Genomic DNA, 23,466 nt, shown 5'->3' on the forward strand with positions numbered 1-23,466 from the left:
TTACAACTCGGGTATAATTGGAGCGCAGTATTTAATTAAGAGCCAGTGCCACCTGACTCCTCACTGAGACTCTCGAAAATCGCTGACTGCCCGCGGCCGCATTTGCAACACGCCCTGTAGTTTTCAGCTAAGTTTCCCGTGGTAACGATGGACACCACAAAAGTCGGAGCTCAAAGTTCCAGCCTGTGTGGTGCTCATAGTTATCCCGTGTCGACCGGGAGGTTACCATGTTAGCTTTTAAAACTGAAATTCCGGCTAGAACATCAGAATAAGAGTCAGCGGTGGTTATTCCCTTCTCGGGCTGAATGTTCGCTTTTGACGCTGAAATTCCGGCTAGAACATCGGAAAAGAGGCAGCGGTGGTTGTCCCCTCCTAGTGGTGACGAAATTTGTGAGGTAATTACCTAAGGTAATCAGCCGTGTAAACTTCTGTACTAAGTGGTGTCGCTCTTCGGCTCGCTGTTCGACATTGAAAAGGAGAAAAACACTCATGGATATGAGAGAAGTATCCCGGCTATTCCTTTATTATAAGTTCATGGCCAAATTTGCAATTTTCAATGTTGAAAATAAATTTAATTTTTAAAATTTAACTTTTATTGAATTCATAAAATCTTTTGTAATTTCTAGGTACTATTTAAATTAAATGAAAGATTTAAGATTTAAAAATAATCAAGGCAGGGCTAGTAAATATATATACAGTGAATTGTTTATTTCTATACATCCATTTGTCTATGGGAATGTTTTAATATATATTAAATTTGCCAGTTCAATTTGTTTAATCAAAATTTAAGTAGGAAGTGAAATACTTTGATCAGCATGCTTCCTAGCTAGATGTGCTGTTAACCTGGAAATGTATTTGAAAATCACGGAACAATGAGGACACCGGTTTTCCGAGTGTGTAGCCAAGTGTGTGCGCAGATCATTGCGGCCTCGAAATCCTTTATCGCAAACTTCACATTTAATTTTTCGTTTTGCCTCATGCCTATGCATGTGTTTTTTAAAAGCACCTAATGTTTTTGGAGTTTTTCCACATTCTGGGCAAATAATCTTATTATTATCATTTGTAGAAGTATCAGGTATAAGGTCCTTAGAGTGCCAATAATCTTTGTGGCGTTTCAAGCGCAGTCTTGTCATATTAATTTGTCCACATATTTCACATTGGAATATTTTAGGATCCATATGATATCGCATATGTTCCTCAATGTAATAATGGGTCCTGAATCTACAACCACAGCAGGTTATATGACACTTTTTACCAGGATGATTTGCATCAAAATGCTTTTGTAATAATGTAAAAGTAGAACACGACGCTCCGCAATGTATACATTCTAAAATTGGTCTCCACTGAGCTATAATTGAATCTAACTCTGGTATTGTCTTTCTTCTTTCATAGGTTTTTGGCAAGACACAATCTTCGTCGTCGTCATCATCATCATCATCACCATCACCATCATTTGAAGAATCACAAACCGTATAAACGTGCCCACAATTTCTACTTGAATTAAAGGCATGCAGCCTGTCTTTATCCGATTGACCATTTTGGTAATTTTTCCTTAAACTAACTTTAGACTGTATTTCGTATTCTTGCGAACTGAACTGATGATCAGGGTGAACATCGATTAATTCTAATTCGGGTTCTTCTTTTACCACAATTTGATGTCCTATTCTATCTATTTGAGATTCTTCAGCTTTCTCAGTTACAATAAAGTTTGTTTTCTTCACATCATTGTGGACACCTGTAACATTCTCCAGTTGATGCTTCTCCTTCTCACATTCTAGTTCTATTTTCACCAGCCTTTTTTTGACATCAAATACAGTGATTTGAAATTTATGAAAATCCAATATTTGGCTCCAACACGGGAGGCAAATGGCACTCAGATTCTGCATTTTGTTGACAAAATATTTATTAATGACGTTGAATATTACCATATTTTCCTTGAGCCCAATTTGCTTGCGACTTGTGGCACAAAAAGAACACATGTTCTTTTGGTACACACTTGCCAAAGCAGACTGCTGCTGGAACTGATGGAACGCTTTTATGTGACTCCAGCAATCTATGCAAACAGCAGTAAGCTCATGCTCGTCGTTTAAAAACTGCAATGGAATAATATTAAACATCCATTGCCCGAGAAAATTGATATACTTACTTACCATTGGATCAAAATATTTTGTGGTTATCTCGTAAACAACGAAGTCGTCAAACAGACTTTTATACTTTTGATTTCTGCAATCTGTTGCGCACAACCGGCAAATTACGAGGGGCATTATAACCAAAACTATGAATTGAAAAATTGTCTAAATAAAGCGCGATTTTAATATTATGGATATATATTAAATGTAAAACGCAATTTAAATCACAAAATGTGTTTACGAATTCCTTCAATTCAATGTATGTATGTATGTATGTATGTGTTTATTTGAGGCTTATTCTTTTTCGATTACATTTGAATACATTTATCGATAACTTAACATATATTTAGAACTATTATTGTCTCGTTCTAACACACGATGAGTACAGGTACTTGGCTACATGCTTAACAATGTGAAGAGTATATGAATGGAATACAAAACAAAATGTCAAAAATAAAAAAAGGCTTGCTCACGGCCTTTACTATTGCTAACAGAGCTTAAGAGAGTCTGTTAAAAAAAAAAAATAAATACTTAGAACTAAATAACATATAAATCGAGATAACAATTTCTGTTAAAGGCAATAACAAACAGAGGGTAATGGATGAACCAATTAATGAATGAATGTCAAAATGTAAATATCACAGATTTGTAGATGTATTGGTATAAACTAACGAACGTTCATACTATAGAAGGCAGAATGCTAACATGTTTTGATTTCTTATTTCTTTTGTTAACTTGATTTGTGCTATGCACGTTGTTATTTTTTTTTTTTTTTTGGAAAGCAATAGTATTGCTTGTTAAAAAAAGTGTTAATATTAAAAAAAAAAATAAATAAATAAATTGGTAAAATTTTATACAAAACAAAAAAAAGGGTAAAGTGTATAAGTGTATATCATCCTCTATGTGATCCAGGTGTGGATTTTTTGTAAAATTCTGGTGTACTGTGACGGGCTGATTCGTTGTCATCAACTTGGGTAATTATGGCAACAGGAGAAAGATAGGCTGAATCAGCCCATGATGAAGTTTCTTGCAATTCATATATTTCTTTTACTAGGTCATTTTCGTGGGTGGCCAGGCGTCCGACAAATAATTTCTGGAGCTTGAGCGCGTATGTGCATAAAGGTTCAATGCCGGATATATCATAAATGTAAGTATTAGAGTATTTTTTGGTGCGACTTTGGTAATGTCTGTTTACACATTTCCTTAGAATTCTACGTTCGTAAATTTCCAATTCTTTGGCTACTGTCGGGGAGATAGTGAACCATATTGGAAAACCGTAAGTCAACACGGGTCTGATAGCAACCTTATAAAGCAATAATTTCGTAGCCTGGGGTAAATGCTTGCTATTCAATATATAAGAAAATGAACCTAATATCTTTTTCGTTTTTTGTAATGTTGCTCGAGCGTGGGAATTAAACTTCAACATCTTGTCGAATGTGATGCCGAGGTACTTGACGCTTTGTTCTATCGGAATATTGACTCCATCCAATGTAAGTTCCAATGTCTTGCTTTGAGGTACAACAAATTTCGGGCATTTACCAGATGGATTCCTGATGCAGATGGCCCGGGATTTGGCTGCGTTAATCTTTATGCCCCATGTTTTGTAATAATCATTTATGACGCTGAGGTGTCGTGCAGCTTTAGCCAGGGCAATTTCTGGAGAAACATCATGGGCATAAATAAGGCAATCATCTGCGTATAGAATGGCCTGGGAGTATTGTGTTGTATGTGGAAAGTCGGACAGGAAGATATTGAAGAGATGGGGCGCAAGGACGCTTCCTTGAGGCACCCCACTGTTGACGAAGCCAAAGGATGATGCTGTGCCCCGAATATCGACACAAAATCTACGGTTGGCGAAGAAATTTGACATCAATTTAATCAGGTAAGGGTCCATATCTACATCGATTAATTTATACAGTATTCCGAGGTGGCAAACGGAATCAAATGCCTTCTCGATGTCCAGGGATATTGCAACTGTACAAGTTTGATTCCGCAGATTTACAATAATGTCATTTTGGAATTTTAAGAGTGCATGTTGCGTGGAGTGCCCTCTCTTAAAACCAAACTGATAATTCGTAACGGGTTCAATGATAAATCCATTTTCAATTTTGTCTTTCAGAACATGTTCAAATATTTTTCCAATGTTTGACAACAATGAGATCGGACGAAAATCAGACGGGGTTTTTGCATCGGCTTTCTTTTTTATTGGGATAATTTTTGCAACTTTCCACTCAGATGGAAAGTACCCGTTGTTGATGCAGTGGTTGAATATAAAGGTGAGTAATTTCAAGGCAGAATTGGGAAACCTTTTTATTAAAAAATTGGATATACCATCCAGACCGCTAGATTTTTTGTTGTTTATAGATTCAATAATGGCCTTGATTTTTGCAGGGTTGGTAAAATGAAGATCGTCATGGTTATGAAGGGCGTTGAGATCGAGATCAAAGTTGAAGATATGGCGTGGAATGACATCGACACAGTTTGATACTTTTGGTAGTAAGTCATCAACAGGATTTGTAGGCAAACGTTGGCAGAATGTATCAGAGTAAAACTCTTGGAATTGTTGGGCGATGTCTAAGCTATTGGTAATGGTGTTATTGTTGCGGACTAGTTGTTGGCAAAAAGGCGCCTTAGTTTTACCAGTAATTTGATAAATTTTTCTAAATGCGGAAGGACCAGGTTTAATATCTTGTAACTTCTTATTAAACCTTTGAGCCTCTTCAATGTTGACAGACTCCTTAATAATAATTTTCAGCAGTTGTATCTGTTTTGATAAAACGTTGTACTCACTGTTTGTTCTGTTTCCAATTCGATGGAAGATCTTTTTTAGCTCCTTTTGCCACAAATGTTTAATTTTGTAAAGCTACTTGGTTTTTTCCGAGAGAGGGAACTTTTCGCCATTGACTGAGATCTGTTTACTATGAGAATTGTGGATTGTTGTAAATGATGTATTAAAATTGTTTATCAAATCATCTATTTCATAATTTTCTAGGTTTGATGGCGAAGATGGCAGTAGTCGGCATGAAGCATCGTTGATATCCTGGATGAACTCGGCCCAGTTCGTGTCTTTATAAGATGTATAGGTGCGTGGAATTCTCATTAGCAATTCCGGGTGATCTACACGAAGAGACAGTTTGATGGGGAAGTGGTCCGAGAAGGACGGCAAGGTTGATATTTCGAAATTTGGGACATTTCGATTTAAAAGATGTGGGCTAACGAGGAAATGGTCTAAATATGATAGACCATTCGGATATGATGGGGATGAGTCACAGATTCGGACAACATCTAGACTGTTATCCTCAAGCCAATTGCGCAATATTTTACCGTTTGAGTTTTCAAGGTGGTCACCCCAAACTGGGCTCTTTGAGTTTAAATCTCCACCAAGAATGAATCCATCGAAGCTCTTACAAAGTTGGATTAATTTGGAAAGGTCTGCCTCCAACTTTTGTGCCGGATAATTACATTGGACGTAGAGAGATCCAATTAAAAATTTGTTGTTGTTTGAAAACTCTATCTGGACAAGGGAAACATGTATGCCAACATCATTTAAAAAGACTCGATCATACCCAATCTGGTTCCTGATGACAACGGCGACTCCAAGAGGTGAGTTGTCACATATAAAGTTATATCGATCCAATTTAATCTTCTTATTTCTTTTTAGGTGGCATTCCTGTATGAAGCCGATATCAATTCTGTTGAGGTGCAGTGTGTCCTTAAGATCTATTTGACGACTGATGTCAGTGAGGGATCTTACGTTGAAGGTTAGAAATCTCAAGAACCTATGGTCCATAACTAACTCTTATTTTATTTAGGAGGCGCAAAAACTCTGCTTTGGCCTCGACCTTGGTCATGTTCGCATACTCAGAGAGAAATATATTCACCTCCTGTTCCAGTGTCAACTCTTCGGGCTCCAAAAAAAGGGAAGCCAGTTTCAAAAACTGGTCTATTGCTGGCGGCTTTTGTTGCTGTGCTCCAGGTTGCGCTGAACGCTGGTGAAAAAGGTTCGAGAAAGTCTGCCCTGGGGTTATTGCGGACATACCGACAGCTCTGTTAACATTGGCCTTTGCGAGAGATCTCTCCTCGATGGCCTTTGAAATCCTTTGCCTACGAGCAACAGCATATTTCTTAAATGTTGGACATCCACGCCAGTTTGCCGGATGACCTGCCTCACTACAATTATTACAATAGGGTTCTGAAGAATCCTCTTTTCTCCTTTGACACTCGCCTGGGCCATGATTCTGGTCACATTTAACGCATTTGTACGCAGAATTGCAGTTCCGCGAAACGTGACCCCACCGTTGACACCTATGGCACTGAATTTCCGAGTCCTTCTTCTTCGGCCTCTCCCATGTAATAATTTGGTTTTGTAGCCCTTTGATATTAGCAATATCAGAGAGTGCTTTTCCTGGCAGTAATGAAACTAAGAAAAGACCAGTGTTAGTATTTCTTTGTGTTCTAAACCTCGACACACTTGCCACCGTATCTGGGACAATTTCATCTAATTCAGCCTTTATCTCTTCAATTCCAGTGTCTGCAATGAGACCTCTCAGTACAAATGATGGTTGTTTAAGTTCTTTCGGTGTAAATGAATATGAATGAACTCCCTTTTCACGCAATATCGCCATCATTGAGGAGTGGACGGAAGAATCAGCAAAAAAAATCTTACTTTTATTTTTATTGATATTCTTTACCTTAAAAGAAAATATCGGAATTGTTTTCCTTAAGGAGTCGACGAGAGTTTTAATATTTACATTAAAAAGGAAGATAGGTGGACACCATTTTGGCTTTTGTCCGCTGTTGTTGTCATTGTTGTTATTATTGCCCTTATCGGCTTGGGCGGGTTGAGTTGCAGTAGTAGAGGCGGCAGAAAAATCAACTTGGGTAAGAACCCCAAGAATGCCAAATGGGTTATCATCAGTTTGTTTATGTTTCTTAAGCCTCTCACTAAGATCCGGAATGTCTACATCATTTAAACCCAGGGCGGATTCATGACGGTGTCTTTTGTTGTTGTTTATTTGTGCACTCTCTTTATTGTTGGATTCGGCCATCAAATTTCTCTGGGAAGTTGATGCTTCTACCTCAGCGACATCGAAGTCCATGTCAGGTGGACTGAAGCCAGGCATCTTTATGCAAAAATTGCAGCTTAGATGCCTGTTTCAAAGTCAAAATTATAAGAATTCTATGAATTGCAATTATTTCTTTTTTCCGCGATAAAAAAAACACTTCTCTTTGACCAAAAGAATTAAATTCGTCCAAAAATGAAACTTTATGGCAGCATTTTTCCCGCGCTTAGCCAGTCAACCTCCTTCAATTCAACTTGTAGACAGAACAGGACATTGACAGGAATTAGATGAGGATCCAAAACAGTGTTGCCACAACATAACAATTTAGACATCTTTATTACCATGACATAATTACCAGGTAGTGTACCGTAAACAGCTGAGAACAATATTTTTCACAAAGTGCATTATAGTTAAGAACTGTAACACACACAAACAACGGTAAATGACGAGAACTAGTAACAAACTCGAAATCAGAGTTGCATTAAATACTGATTTTGACAGATAGAGTACTCAATTTTTTGTTGTTGGGCAACTGCAACAACTAATTCAATCACGCTCCATATAAGAAAAAACAAAAATAGCTGCAAATATTGATGAAATGTGTTCGTTTCACTATAAAGGCTGGCACAACATTTTTTTCAGTGGAAAATTTTCCCCAAAACGTTCTTTCGGTGGTTTGACATAGTTACCACATTTGAGTTTTTTGCATTTCTTTGGCCAAAATGTTGCAATATAGAGATATTTTAGATCTTGTTTCGGAACCTTGAAGAATCCCGTTGCCAATGAAAATAAACAGTAAGTTTATTTATTTTATGCCAATAAGTCGTTTAAATTTAGCGACGTCTGTCCACAATGTAGGCGGCTAAGTTATGCCGCACGCAAATCGGTTACCAAAACGCAAATGACTTTACAATTACTGACATGGGACTTTTCTCAATGAAACGTCGAAATTTGATGTGCAGTCAAAAATCTTACTAGCCCCTGAGCCACTCAAAAATTATTCACCACACCTAACGTCATATTTTTACTATCCCTACAACTTTGCCATCATTTGACACACAGTCTTACACAAAAATTTGAGTGTGTGGACCATACTCAAATTCACATATATTGTTGCAATTTCAACCACAACCCATCCGTTCGATATAAATATATAATGAAACACAATTTTTTTTTTAAAGAAACGAATTCAGCCTGTAACTCGTAATAGGTCATTATTTTTAGAAGAAAAATTTAAGTTACTCAGAATAGCTGCGATAGAGGTATCCATTAGGCGGTTAATGATCTTTGTCTGTTTCCAGTGGAGCGGCAGATCTAGAACCCGGGAGTAGGCTTAGAATGAATTCCAAAGACCCAACAGCTGCGGTGGTAGAATCAGGCCGTAGCATTTTATCTGCTGCCGAAACCTCGACTGGTGGAGCGGCTGCTCCAGGCTCCACTAGCCGACAGACGACTGTTCAGCAGGGGCTTTTGACGAAGACACCTGGTTCGAGTCTCATGGACAAGGCCGAACCTATTCCATCTTCGCATGCCTATAATTTGCCCAGGCCATCGCCCTTCCCCGGCAAACCAACATCTCTTTAAGAGGTTGGAATAATAGAAGACGCATCGCTCTCAGGTTTATTGAGAGGCTTGGTGCGAATGATCCTAGAACTCTTACTAATGGGGAGAGAGACTCCCTAAATTGGTCTCGGGAATTCGTTGCACTGGTTACCCCAAAAACTACACGTCTGGATTCGGAAACTGCATCGCAGTCAGCCAAAAGGCTGTGGTCACCTAGAGGGCATCCCATGCTTAAAAGAACTAGGGCGAACAACAGTAAGATGGGTCCAAGAACTTTTGCTAATGACGCTAGAGACAGTTTGGTGATGGCAGTTGTCGACAAGGGAAAAGAACAGGGCTGCATACCTAGGAATTATTGGAGTGGGATAGTCAATGGACTGTCATCAGTATACTCCAATGTCCTTGTGGAATTTCCTGGGTCCCCCTCAGTGTGTGGCGATGCAGGCTGGTATCGAGGGCGATACAGACTAATTGCCTTCGGGGATCAACGCTCAAATGAAATGTATCGTTGTGCACTAAACAAAATTGGTGAGATCTGGCCAGGTGCTGCACTAGATTTAGTCAAGAAGGAAGCTATTTCTTCTCGACCAATGGCGCATATTTGGATACCAAGGATTCCCTCAGATCCTGAATGGAAGACTAAGGGAATGCAATCCCAAGCTTTCAACCACCGACTGGAAGATTGGTAGATTGGATGAGGCTAATGGTGACCAGAGACATGCAGTATTCGTACTAAACTCCGGCTGTCTGCAGGGGTTGTATCGTACGGATTCAACAAGTTGAAACTGAAAGTCTTTGGAAACGGTGGGGTTAGGGAATCAAAAGACGACCCAACAGTTGTTACTGAACACTTGCCAGAGGAACTATCAACCCAATCTGACGGATTGCAGGAGACTGAAAATCTCCCTACCACTATCAAGACAAGAGGGGATGGCATAGAAACGGCATCTGACAAACCCTGTGCGGGTGGGACACAACGTTGGACTGGGCTCAAGGTGTGCGCCAGAGGGGAAGCACGGAACTCAGAAAGTACTTCGACAGCAGCGGTTAGTGAATCATCTAAGGGGAAATCGTCCACACCGCAAGTGTCCAGTGTCTTAAGGAAGAGTGGTTCCACAGCTTTTTCACCTGCCCCTGGATGCGTACGGAAGCTCATCATGACAAGTTCTAACGAATCTTGTGAGGATGAACTCCTGGTAGAATCAGAAGATGAGGCTAACACAACCGTGGTTGAAGTTATAAATCTTGACTATGGTCCGGTTTCTGCAGATAAATCTCCACCATGTTAAGGCCGCTTCGGCGGTACTAAATGTCCTCCTGATGGCTGGGGGATTTGACGTGGTTCTTATGCAAGAACCATGGGTGTGTGGAGGAATGGTTCGTGGACTAAGAATTCCGGGATTTAAACTTCTCAGGGGTGAGGGGAATAGATGTTTTTTTCTTCCGTCGCTAAGCACTTAAGATTTAGTAGAAGACAGCCTTGAAATAAACAAGTCTCATTACTGGCTGGCTTCTCTATATACAGGGTGGCTGATGAATATTGCTACAATGATGAATATTGCTACATTTTTTTTTCGGTGTATGGAATACATTTTTCTTTTATTCATGTTAAATTAAATTATTAAATTAATTATTAAATTATTATTAATTAAATTAATTAATTAATTAATTAAATTAATTATTAAATTATTATTATTAAATAGAAAAAAAGTTATTACATTTTTTTTTGGTAGCGGCTTTCATCAGCCACCCTGTATGTCACACGATTCAGAGATGCCGTCTTCAAACCTTATCATTGTAGGAATTGATGCTTATCATTGTAGGAAGTGATGCTAATGCACATCACCAGATATGGAGAAGTTCGGATGTCAACGAAAGGGGTGAGCTGCTTATTGAATATATTATAAGTTGCAATCTGGCGATTTGTAATAAAGAAGATAAACCGACATTTATTACCAGGAACAGGCAGATGATACAAGATATTACCTTTGTATTGGGAGATATGCAAATGCAATTTTTGCCCATGAATATTCCACTAAGGAACAGGGACAAACTTCTCACATATCAATCAGTTCACTCCGATTCAAGTTTAAGCTCAATGATAAGGGACGTCCTTTTTATAACCGAGTCCGATCGGCGTGCCGCAGTGCGACACTCTTTGGAGAGAAGTTTTACATGGCATAGTACCTCACAAATGTTGCCAGCATTAGGAGGGGAGATATAAAGGGAAGAATATGCGACGGAGAAGTGCTGGATGGCCACAGCTTATCTGATCATCGTTATATTAGTTTCATCCTTGGAGAAAATACTGAAGTAGTGGTCCCTCGGCTAAACAAAAGGCGGATTGGGATAAATTTCGTCAAAAATTCTGCACGTCTATCCCTTTTAGACCTGAAAAGGAAGTGGAAACTACGGAGGGTATAGACATAATGGTCAATCGGATCACGAAGGCCCTGAATGACTCGCTTGTGTTAGCATGTCCTGGTGCCAAGCCAAGGAGCAAATCGATACCGCCATGGTGGACCCCAGAGCTGGTTGGTCTAAGGAAGGACTGCAGAAAACTCTTCAATAAAACGAAAGCCACAAGAGCACCACACGATTAGGACATCTATAAGGCTCAGAACAAATCCTGGGCAGAATTCTGCCGCTCCGTGGAGGATATATCGGAAGCCTCTAGGCTAAGGAAGATTCTGTCCTCGAGACCTATTACGGTGGGGTATATTCAGAAGTCACAGAATGTATGGACAATGTCTAGTGAGGAAACATTAGAACTACTCCTTGGTACACATTTCCCGGGAAATTCTCCAACGGACAACGTGGCGCCAGAAGAGGTTGTCATTGGTATGCATTCGTCGGAGGCTTTTAGGGAAAATGTGTCCGAGCCGAAAATCCTTTGGGCGATAAATAATTTCGACTCCTTTAAGACGCCAGGCCCTGATGATGTATCACCGGTTGAATTACTAGCTGTGTCTGATAGACTGGTTCCCTGGCTTAGGGATATATACTCTGCTTGTATCAGAATGTCATATATACCTCTGGGATGGAGGGACACGAAGGTTATTTTCATTCCAAAAGCATGAAAACCCTACCATACGAAGGCGAAAGTTTTTCGTCCTATTAGTCTGTCATCCTTTATGCTGAAGACTTTTGAGAGGTTGATAGAAACATATCTTACGGCAAAGATCCCTGGATATCGCCTGTCGCGGCAGCAGCATGCATATAGTAAAGGCAAATCCATTGAAACAGCCCTTCTCGACCTAGTCGGCTACATAGAGGGTTCCCTCGCTGTCAAGGAATATACAATGGTAGAATTTCTTGACATTGAAGGTGCTTTCAATAATGTAAAACCGACGTCAATCATGAAGGAGTTAGAGTTCCTACGCATCAATTCTACCGTAAGAAAGTTTATTAATATCTTACTTACTAAAAGATGCATTACGGAAGGCTTGGGGTCTGTGGATCTAAAAAGATGGGTCAGCAGAGGAACACCTCGAGGAGGTGTACTGTCTCCTCTACTTTGGAATCTATCCATTAACAATATATTATGCTGATGACGTGGCAATTGCGGTTTCCCAGCACTCTAAGAGATATACTTCAGGAAGCTCTACGTGCAATAGCAAAGTGGGCTACCGAAAGTGCTCTAGGTATAAATCCGTGCAAGGCAGAAGTAATTCTTTTCAGCTGGAGATATAAGTTGCAGTGGAACTTGTCTCCTTGGGTGGAGAGAATGTTCCGTTTACAGAAAGCGCAAAATACCTGGGTGTTTTGCTGGACAGGAAATCGAACTTCAAATCCAACATTTTGGAAGGGACAAGAAAGGCCATTCTTGCCCTATACACCTGCAAGAGAGCCATTGGCAAAAGTTGGGGATTTAGATCGCGTGTAATGCATTGGGTATATACTGCAGTTGTCAGATCTCTAATGCTATATGGTGTTGTGGTCTGGTGGACGCCGCTTTAAAAGTACACCTACTGCTAAATACCTAACCGGATCCAAGGGATGGCTTGTTTCTACATCACAGCCGCACTGAGGACGACACCATCTGATACACTGAAGTTAATGCTACATCTTATGCCTCTGGACATTGTGGCTACCCAAATTGCAGCGACCACTGCCGTGAGGTTAAGGGAGCTTTCTCATTGGTCATGAGGCGGTTACAGACACTGTGTTATCCTTGATAAAATATCCGATGTTCCAGGCAGTGTGGATTACACCCTACCCGAGCCACTTTTTGATAAAAATTACTGTACCACTATTCCTGATAGAACCGATTGGAACCTCAATATCCCTTGTAACAGAAGTTACATAGGCTTCTATATGGATGGTTCCAAACTAAACGATTAGGTGGACTTCGGGGTGTACTCTAAAGATCTGGAACTGGTCATTTAGAAAAGGTTACCCGACCACTGCAGTGTGTATCAAGCAGAGATCTTTGCAATTGAGGAAGTGGTAGAATTGCTAAGATATAATGTCATTACGACGATTGGCATAAATATCTTCTCAAAAAGCCAAGCAACCATTAAATCCCTGGAGAACGTATTTCTGAACACAAAAACCGCCTTTGACTGTCGAAAATCTCTCAACGAGATGGCTGAACAGTTCAAAATTGACCTGTTTTGGGTGCCGGGCCACAGAGATATCCCAGGGAATTGTAAAGCAGATGAGCTTGCGAGACTAGGAACTACTCTACACAATTCAGGGATACTGGAATCTGTGCGTATGACTCTAGCGACATGTAAGCTAAGTTTTCAGGACCAGGCCCGAAGGGCAACGAATGATAGATGGTCACAATGGCTGTGAGCATTCTAAAACTATGTGGCCTAATCTAGACTTGAAGTGGTCTACTGCTTTGCTGTCATTGGCTAGAACAAACGCCTCAGTCATTGTGTCCGTCATGACAGCTCACTGTCTAATCGGAAAACATGCTGACAGATTGAAGGTTGCCAGAAACGACTTTTGCAAAAGCTGTGAGGACATCGAAGAAGTAGAGACTATAGAACACCTTCTGTGTGTGTGTCCCGCACTAGCAGTCAGAAGGAGTTCCTCTTTGGGTTCTCATTTCTTTAAGAACCTGTCTGATTTAACGGATGTGAATATTCGCAAGTTATTGTGCTTTTTAAAGTGATCTGGATGGTTCAACGGTAGGAACTAGAAGGCATCTTTCTTCTTCCGTTCCTGTGGTATCACAATGGACGAAAACGTCTAAGAAAGTCTGATGGCAGACTGCCACTTAAACCAAACCTTGTAAATATAATTAGATTTTGTAGTATTTTCGTTGGTGTAAGTTAAATAAGCACAACTTTCCAAAAGCTTTTGCCAGCTAATGTTCTAATAGGAAGACCAAAAGCTCAACACTTTCTCTCACAATCGTTATTACTTCGTACCAGGATTCACTGAATTATGAAAGAAACATTTATTTTTTTAAGAAGTATATTTATTTATAATTGTATGTTTATATACAAATAGATTCTTATTTATGCATCCACAAATAATATTTTTTCCAGTAATTACATGTGAGCAAGATTACTGACACTAACAAACACTTAGTTACAATTAGAAGTTTGGCGATCGCGGTTATTTTGCGTAAGAAAACCACTTGTTGCGCAGCGACAGTGGTTGTAATCTTTTTGGACGTCGAGGATTGTAAATTTTATCATCATTTTTCGCTCATTTTTAATATGGAGTTTTACCGCGAAATCCGAATATAGTACCAACCTGAACTTGTTTTTTCATCTAGGGAAAATTTACATTTCACGACGCCCAAAAAGATCACAACCACAGTCGCTGCACAAAAAGTCATTTCCTTAGGGTTGGTATTCTATTCTGCTTTCGGAATAGTCGCGGAATTTTTAAATGTCCCACAAGAGGAATTTGACAGCAATCAAATGTTTTTGTTTCCATACCAAAACACGTTTCTTTATCTGCACTTATTGTTTTCTCTATTTTATATATTTTTTCTTTAATAATTAAAGAAAATGAACAATTGAAACTAATAAAATATACAAAAATAATGCAGGCAATAGTTACAAGTCTTCCACTATAAAAGTTTTTTTCCATTTTCCTCACTTTGAGCAGAGTACTACTTTTCCGCCTATTCTTAGCCAAGGTTTCGCCGACGTTTTTTGTTTGGAGTTTGACAGCATTCCGCTTGAAACGCTGAACAGAATACTCAGGTTTACGTACTGTATTCGTTTTTCGTGATATTTTTCGACGATTATTTTTTTAGGTAAAAGTTTTTAAAGCAACTACTATGACATAATTACCAGATAGTGAACCGTAAACAGCTGAGTACAATTTTTTCTCGTGAAGTGCACTATCTGTCAACAAGTTTTGGTTGTGTGGGTGTATAGTTAAGAACCATAGCATACAAAAACAACGAAAAATGGCGCGAACTAGTAACTTACACAAAATCAGAGTTGTTGGGCAATTGCCACTACCTGGAAATGAATATATCTAGGACACTATTAGGGTTGGTATCAAGATATATTCATTTACAGGTAGTGGCAGTTGCGAACAACAAAAAATTGAGTGCACTATCTGTCAAAATCAGTGATTAGTGCAACTCTGATTTTGATTATAGTGCTAGTTCGCGCCATTTTTCCTTGTATATGTGTATGGTTCTTAGCTATAATACATACCCACACTCACTTAGCTAAACAAATGTACTCAGCTGTTTACGGTACACTACCTGTTAATTATGTCCTGGCTGGTATTCTATTCTTCTTTCGGAAATGTTTTTAAAGGGTGATTTTTTTGAGGTTAGGATTTTCATGCATTAGTATTTGACAGATCACGTGGGATTTCAGACATGGTGTCAAAGAGAAAGATGCTCAGTATGCTTTGACATTTCATCATGAATAGACTTACTAACGAGCAACGCTTGCAAATCATTGAATTTTATTACCAAAATCAGTGTTCGGTTCGAAATGTGTTCATTCACCGTTCAGCGATGAGGCTCATTTCTGGTTGAATGGCTACGTAAATAAGCAAAATTGCCGCATTTGGAGTGAAGAGCAACCAGAAGCCGTTCAAGAACTGCCCATGCATCCCGAAAAATGCACTGTTTGGTGTGGTTTGTACGCTGGTGGAATCATTGGACCGTATTTTTTCAAAGATGCTGTTGGACGCAACGTTACGGTGAATGAACACATTTCGAACCGAACACTGATTTTGGTAATAAAATTCAATGATTTGCAAGCGTTGCTCGTTAGTAAGTCTATTCATGAAAATCCTAACCTCAAAAAAATCACCCTTTATTTCTATACTGCACCTGTCTTGTCTATTAAATTAATTTTTTTTGCAAATGAATAGAGACAAATGAACCAATGAAATGAATAAAACATACAAAAATGGTTTGTATATTAAATGTAATTTTTTGCAATTAAATAGAGACAAATGAAATCAATAAAACATATAAAAATGATGCCGTCAATGATTTCAAGTGATGCCACTTTGCTTTTTTGGTCAATTTCCTCACGATAAGCAGAGTACCACTTTTCTGCCTATTTTTAGCCGATTTTTTATATGCATTTTCACAGCATTACACCTGGAAAGATGAACAGAATACTCTGCTTTACACGGCATGTAGTTGTCTTATGATATGTCAAATTTAGCACATATTGAGCAGTACATGTCGTGTGATACAAGCGAAACTAACATATGAAAATCGCATTTCAAAATAGCACATGTAATTCTTTTCGATTAGAGCGTGCTCCATTCCTTCTGTCAAAATCAGTGATTAGTGCAACTCATGTGATTTGACCAGCTTTCTCACAACTTTAACAATTATTACCCATAAAAAACTTTAACAATTATTACTCATAAAAAATCAGATTCTGCCCAAATTTTTAGGTTATGTCACACGAAAAAAAACATACAGGTGTGATAGCCAAAATTATGAATCGAATGTAAATTAACAATTTTGACAAACATTTTCAATTATATGTGAACACAAAAAGTGACATGTCATAAGACATCTTCATGCCGTGTAGTAGCGCCTTTACCTGGCAGGAGTTTCGTTCATCATTTTCATGTAAACAATAGAAAAAATAGAAAAAAAATTGAGTTTGTAACATTTAATTATCTTCGTCCGAATGACTGGTACTATGTTCGATTTTCGCGACATTTTTTCGTGATTACTTCTTAAGATAATAGATGTTGATGGAAAAAAAATGCTGGTCCCATTCTGCGGGACATTCCCTCATTACTTATGAAAACATCTTCATAAAAGTATTATATTTTCATTGAGATTTTTCTAATGTTTCAAAAAAGTAACCGTGAAAAATGTGTCTTTTCAACTGTGGAAAACAAATATATTGGGTTGCCCAAAAAGTAATTGCGGATTTTTCATACAGTCGGCGTTGACAAATTTTTTCACAGCTTGTGACTCTGTAATTGCATTCTTTCTTCTGTCAGTTATCAGCTGTTACTTTTAGCTTGCTTAAGAAAAAAGTGTAAAAAAGTATATTTGATTAAAGTTCATTCTAAGTTTTATTAAAAATGCATTTACTTTCTTTTAAAAAAGCCGCAATTACTTTTTGGGCAACCAATAGTACCAGCCTTAACAGGCAAAAAACTTGAAAAAGTAAAAAATTCGGCAGAGCCCGGCTGGAATTCGAACGTGGTCACACGGAGCATCAGCGAGAGCCGTTGCCGATGTCAAGCGGGCGAAGCCATCAATAAAACTTCCAACAGATGCACAAAATCATGTATAGTACTGAAGAAGTGTAATTGACAAAGAAAAAAGTCTGTCATTACACAAAAATACATGCATTGGAAACAGGTATAGCTAATAGACAGGGTTGTCGAGCGAGATAATTGTATTATTGATGCGTTTTCGCAATTAATACGATTCAAATACAACATATCAACGCACGGCCCTTGAAGCCATTACACCTAATATGGTTGAAAAGTCTTCTAACCAAGGACCAAACGCGTCCCATAGTGGTTGGTGTGTGTTGCTATCTTTGGCTTTCCTTTTCCATTTGCAATCTCTGATCATTAAGCTCGTCTCGAAAGAGAAACAAACAAAAATAAAAAACTTCCCCTACGTCATTTTTACATCTCACCCAAGTTATATTCATTAACAGGTAGTGGCAGATGCCCGACAACAAGATATTGAGGCACTGTCTGTCAAAAACAGTGATGAGTGCAACAATGATTTTGTGTATGTTACTAGTTCGCGCCATTTTTCGTTGTTTGTGTGTGTTATGTTTCTTAAATATTGTATAATAGTCACACGAGATAAGGATGGTGGAACCTCCGCGGTTAAAAAAAAAAAATAACTCTTTGCAATTTGAAGTCTGAACAAAGAATAATTTTTATTTTCATTTTAAATCTTAAAGAAAACTAAGTTACAATATAATAAATGATGATTAAAGTAAAAGCTAGATTTCTTGGAATTATACAATAAAAGTTACAAAACAATTTCTTATTAATTAGTTGGTGTTAACAATGATATTGGTTATATGAGACAAATATATTTATTGGTTATTCAGCGTTAATTATGACCTAAATCAATAGGTTAACGTTCTCGGTGGTTTTGGTGGAGATAATAAGGTGGGTGTCGTAACTGGTTTTGGTGGAGACAATAAGGTGGGTGTCGTAACTGGTTTTGGTGGAGACAATAAGGTGGGTGTCGTAACTCCTCCCCCCTTAAGATAGAGCGACGGCCACAATGAAGATGTTGTGGTCGGAGTGATAGGCTGTGGAGGTGGAAAGTGGTGTTTGTACGTATTTTTTCGTTTAATGACAATGATGAGTATGGTAATGACTACTATTGTGCATACTAATGTTGTTGTTGTTGTGACTGAGTGAACTGTTGTAGTGGTTATTTCCAGGTTGCTAATTCTGTTGTTGGTTAGAAAGTTGAAATCCTCGAGTTTTTGAAGACTAAGTATTTCGATTGTGGAGTTTACGGAAATGTTGCTGTTTGGTAACGGGGGTATGTGGAGTTGATCCCAATATGCATCGGTATCATCGTGGTATGTTATACCATTTATTGAGACGTCACAGTTCTGGAAACGCACAAGGGCTGTGTCTTTTACTGTGAGAGTTTTGATACTGCAAGTAGAATTTATTAGTGTCTCTGGTGAGTGTATAAAAAGTATTAGGTTTTGTTCCACTTGTGTGATCGATTCCCTTTTTCCAACGTCACTAATTGGGCAATTTGCTTCTTTATTGTTTATTAAGTTTCCAATACATAACGAGTATTTGGTTTCTTCCTGTCGGATCGGTATACCGCAATAATATGTTCCTTCGATCGATGGGCAAAGTGTTTTGTGATGGTGTGTGGAATTTTCATTAAACAGTATATATGGTTCTGTTATTATTAACTTAGTTATGTTTATTGGTAAAGGAATTATGTGGTATAGAAAATAGTCTTCTTCAGAGACATTCGGTACAAGAATATTAAAAATGATATTTGTTTCATTGTAGTAGGCTTGCATGCCTAGCATTTCATAAATATTTTCGATAGATCTGACTTCAATATTTTTTTGTTTTAATTTGACTTCTATGTTTTCGAGTTCTTCCGGGCTGAGGAGGAATCTTGAAATTATATTTAGTTTTGACAGAACTACTGCCTCAGCTATGTTTGTTAAGTGGTGTGTTAGAAGGTCGATGTTGTAGTTTATCTGGTTGAGGTATTGTGTTTGTAATAGTATGTCCTCTTCCTGTTTTATTTTATTAGTTGTGCTCGACATGTATCTTTCTATTGTGTGCTGTTCGTTATTTATGTGGGATGTTATGTTATTGAATCTTTCAATCATTTTAAAGTTGATTGAATGTTCGTGTGAAAGTGTATATGTAACGTTGTTTAGGTTTGAGTAAATGTTTTCTATCTGTTGATTTATTGTTCTAGCGTCTTGGTCATCCATGTTACCCGTTATGAATTTAATCACGGAACCTAGTCCATTTATTAGCCCTCTTCTCTGTCTTTTAATTGGGTATAATGCTAAAAACTTGGTCTTTAATTCTGCAAGTTTTAGCTTAGTTATTCTTACGATGTTAGGTTCAAATATATGTTTCTCGAAAAGGTCAAGATTGTATTCTATAACGTCAATGTTTGTTTTGTAGTTTTCAAGATTAATGATGTGAATAAAGCTGTTGAGATTTGTGACGAATCTTGCGGGGCCTAAACGCAGTGGTAAAATGCTTTGGTGTGTTGGCAAGTTGTGTACCTCGATTATTTGTGCCTGAATTGAAGGAATTCTAAAAGTGAAAGATTAGTGTTAGTTTGTGTGAGAAGAGCGTGAGGGTAGTTCTGGTCAATGTTCTATCCCTAGTATATATTCATATTAATTTACTGAATTATTGTTTATTTGTTTATTTATGTACTAAACATGTAGTAATAGTATAGGACATTTCTTTTTCTTTTTGCAAAGGCTATAATAATTCTTGATACAATTAAAATTTTAGTTTTTATTTATTTATTTATTTATTTTTTTTTTTTTTTTTTTTTTCTCTCTTTTTTTTTTTTCTTTCCCTTTTCTTCCTTCTCCTTCCCCCTTTTTTTTTTCTCCCCTTTTTTTTTCTTTTTTTTCCCTTTTTTCCTTCCTCTTTTCCTTTTTCTTTTCTTATTCTTTATGTTTTTTTCTTAATCTACATTTATGTAATTTCTTTTGCCCTTTAGTAAGAATGGTAAATTTGCCATCTTTTTCAACTGTTTGCTTTGAATATCTAGGCGTCAATTTGTTTCTTCTTGATTCTTTCCTGAAAACGATTTGGCCATCAGTGACGTCTTCAGGATCCTCTCTAGAATCATTCAGGTTTTCGATTCTTGTCTTTGTTGTGTCTCGGACATGTTTTTGAATTTCGGGGTATAGTTCGTCAAGGAAAGTATTTAGTTTCGTTAAATAGTCATGTTCGTTTGAAAAATTTAATGTCTTCATGAATTTGTATGGTCGTCCAAAAAATAACTCGTAGGGTGTGTGTTTGGTCGTGGAATGAATAGCGTTATTGTACGTTATCAATGTTTCAGACAGTATTTCCTCGTGTTCTGTTGAGAATCCCTTTTCCTTTCTCTTAGATAGTATTAGTCTGTATATTTCAGTAAGTGTGGAGTGTAACCTTTCTACAGGTGAATTACTGCTAGTCTTTTGGTAAGATGTAAAGTGTAATTCTATTTGGAATTGTCTGCAGAAATCTTTGAAGATGTTTGCAACGAATTCGGAGCCTTGGTCACAGACAACCATTTTGGGTATACCAAAGGAACTAATAAAATTCTTGAATGCTTTAAGAACCGTAATACTATTCCTGCAACTAAGTGCGTATCCGCAAGCAAATTTGGAACATTTGTCTATGACAGTCAGTATTTGATTATTGTTAATACTGTAGAGATCGATATGAAGTATTTCCAGGGGTTTTAATGGTGTTTCTGGAACTAAAAATTTCAGTTTTGGGGGATTCCTATCATATTTAAAGGTCTTACACTTCTCGCAATGGTTCAGTGTTTTGGTGATCTTATCTTTCATATTTAAGAAATAATATTTCCTCTTAAGGTGAGACAATGTCTCATTTATGCCTCTATGATTCGATCGTTCGTGGTAGTCGCGAATTATTTCCTCTTGTTTCTCCTCAGTCATTATGTCCTCAAGAATTTCGGTACACCTAATGAGACGGAATGTCTTAGCTTGTGAAAAATATTTGGAATAAGTCAACTGTACTATTGCAAAGATTTCATCATTCGTGTAAATAGCCGTCTGCTTATTGGGGGGAAAGTATTCCTTAAATATGTCTAGCATGATTCCTTCGTTGAACTGCTCTCTACGCAAAATTCTCCTCTGTCTATTCCTAAAAATGTTCTCTATGGTCATGGGTGACCCTGTGCGATCCCTTTCGAAAATCACCTGTAGGTTGAATTCATTTAAAGGTCTCTCTGAAATGGGAATACCGTCATTCAAATTTTCGTCCGCGCTATGAATTGTGCTTGTGTTGTTGAAAAGTTCTTGTCTATTTTCTTCCAATGGTTCATTTATCTTTACTCGACTAAGAGCATCAGCGTTCGTGTTAAGCTTCCCTTTTTTATAGACAATCTCATAGTCGTATTCCTCCAATTTTAGTCGCCATCTAATCAATTTGGAGTTTGGTTCTTTCAGGTTCATTACCCAGGTGAGGGGTCTGTGATCTGTAAAAATTTTGAACTTTCTTCCAAAAAGGTACGGGCGGAAATACTTCACTGCCCAAACTATTGCCAGTAATTCCCTTTCTATTGTCGAATAATTGCATTCGCTCTGTGAGAGGGTGCGGCTCGCGAAACAAATTGGCTTGTCTCTACCTATATTACCCTGTGACAAAACAGCTCCCAATGCAATATTGCTAGCGTCTGTTGTGAGAATGAAGGGTTTAGTAAAGTCGGGATGCTGAAGGATGGGATCGTTCATCAGTAAATTTTTACATGTCTCAAATGCCTCGCTATACTTCTGGTCTATCTGGATGGTTGCTCCCTTTTTCAGGCATTGGGTGAGTGGTTTAGTGAGTTTGGCCAAATCTTTAATAAATTTGCGATAGTAACCCACGAGTCCAAGGAATGCCTTAATTTCCGTACGTGTCTTAGGTAATGGAAAATTTTTTATGGCATCGATCTTCGCCGGATTGGGTTTTATACCTTCAGAATTTATAATGTGCCCCAGGAAGGAGATCTCCTTTCTAAGAAACTCACATTTATCCATTTGGATCTTAAAATTGGCTTCCCTAAGTCTTCTGAATACCTGCGTTATACCCTCCAGGTGTTCTTGTAGTGAAGTGGAATATATGATTATATCATCTAGGTATACAAGGCATACCTTCCCTATGAGATCTTTTAGGATATTGTCCATTACCCGTTGGAAAGTGCTTGGGGCATTTTTTAGCCCGAAAGGCATTCTAGTAAACTCATAGTGCCCATTTTCCACGGTAAATGCCGTTTTCTGAATATGTCTAGGGTCCATCTCAATCTGGTGGAAACCGCTAGCTAGATCAAGGGTGGTGAAGTACATGCATCTGCCCAGTTTATCCAATATCTCATTTATATTTGGTATTGGATATCTGTCAGATATAGTCTTGTCGTTGACTTTTCTATAGTCTATCACCAATCTCCATTTCCTATTACCATGGATGTCTATCTTCTTAGGGACTATCCAGATTGGAGAGCTCCAGGGTGAGTAGCTATGTTGAATAATCCCTTGTTCTAACATCTTATTTATCTGAGTCTGAATCTCCTGCTTGTGCACGTATGGGTATCTGTACGACTTCGTGTATATGGGGATATCATCACTAGTGACTATCTTGTGTCTTATTTTACTTGTAAACGAAAGTGGCTCCCCTTCCCTATAAATAAGGTCACTGTATTCTGTACATACTTTTAAGAGTTTCTTTCGTTCTTCGCTATTAAGGTTACTTGTTCTCAATAAGTCGTTCAGGTGAGGTCCGGAAGGATGATCGAGTTCGTCCTCGCCATCATTACTAATTGCCAAGTTGAAATTATTCAGTTCTATAAAGTCGGTCTCGTCATACCGTCTCGCCACCAATGGGGCGTCTAACATAAATATCTGGTCTCCGTCAGATAAGTTTGTTATTTCGATAGAGCTGTACCCGTTCTCGACATTGTACAGACCAGAGCTAACGAAAAGCTTTGGTGCTAATTCAATGGGATTAATGTAGACAGTGCCATTCTGCTCATTGATAGGCAATTTTATCAGGGTTTTAGATTTAGCTTGAATTTCTTTAATTTC

The 23,466-nt window shown here is 38.1% G+C and overlaps 2 protein-coding genes and 1 long non-coding RNA gene across 8 annotated transcripts; 1 reads left to right on the top strand and 2 right to left on the bottom strand.

The window, feature by feature from the left end:
* Positions 1-683: 683 nt before the first annotated feature.
* Positions 684-2,649, bottom strand: LOC106086878 (serendipity locus protein delta-like). Its single transcript, XM_013251701.2, has 2 exons — positions 2,151-2,649; positions 684-2,093 (listed from the first exon to the last, which is right to left on the bottom strand). Exons 1-2 carry the CDS (start codon positions 2,262-2,264, stop codon positions 786-788), a joined length of 1,422 nt encoding a protein of 473 aa, XP_013107155.1. The 5' UTR covers positions 2,265-2,649; the 3' UTR covers positions 684-785.
* Positions 2,650-2,741: 92 nt separating this feature from the next.
* On the top strand, positions 2,742-6,935 carry LOC131998284 (uncharacterized). 5 transcript variants are annotated; one of them, XR_009398673.1, is made up of 12 exons: positions 2,746-2,760; positions 2,918-2,972; positions 3,042-3,103; positions 3,184-3,276; positions 3,337-3,619; positions 3,689-4,011; positions 4,249-4,405; positions 4,521-4,714; positions 5,122-5,732; positions 5,791-5,890; positions 5,942-6,565; positions 6,658-6,935. It is a non-coding gene; the product is annotated as an uncharacterized LOC131998284 (long non-coding RNA). The 5 variants fall into 5 exon arrangements; XR_009398674.1 differs by lacking the exon at positions 2,918-2,972 and having other exon boundaries at positions 2,742-2,760; XR_009398676.1 differs by lacking the exons at positions 2,746-2,760; positions 2,918-2,972 and having other exon boundaries at positions 2,988-3,103; positions 3,337-3,576; positions 3,645-4,011.
* Positions 6,936-18,042: 11,107 nt separating this feature from the next.
* LOC131994272 (uncharacterized) lies at positions 18,043-20,173 on the bottom strand. Of its 2 annotated transcripts, none has more exons than XM_059360953.1 (2): positions 18,544-20,173; positions 18,043-18,459 (listed from the first exon to the last, which is right to left on the bottom strand). In XM_059360953.1, exons 1-2 carry the CDS (start codon positions 19,630-19,632, stop codon positions 18,271-18,273), a joined length of 1,278 nt encoding a protein of 425 aa, XP_059216936.1. In that variant the 5' UTR covers positions 19,633-20,173; the 3' UTR covers positions 18,043-18,270. The 2 variants fall into 2 exon arrangements, with proteins under 2 accessions (XP_059216936.1, XP_059216935.1); XM_059360952.1 differs by having other exon boundaries at positions 18,043-18,313; positions 18,350-20,173.
* Positions 20,174-23,466: the final 3,293 nt, after the last annotated feature.

Source organism: Stomoxys calcitrans, chromosome 1 (genome assembly GCF_963082655.1).
Source record: "Stomoxys calcitrans chromosome 1, idStoCalc2.1, whole genome shotgun sequence".
In the NCBI taxonomy this organism is placed as follows: Eukaryota; Metazoa; Arthropoda; class Insecta; order Diptera; family Muscidae; genus Stomoxys; species Stomoxys calcitrans.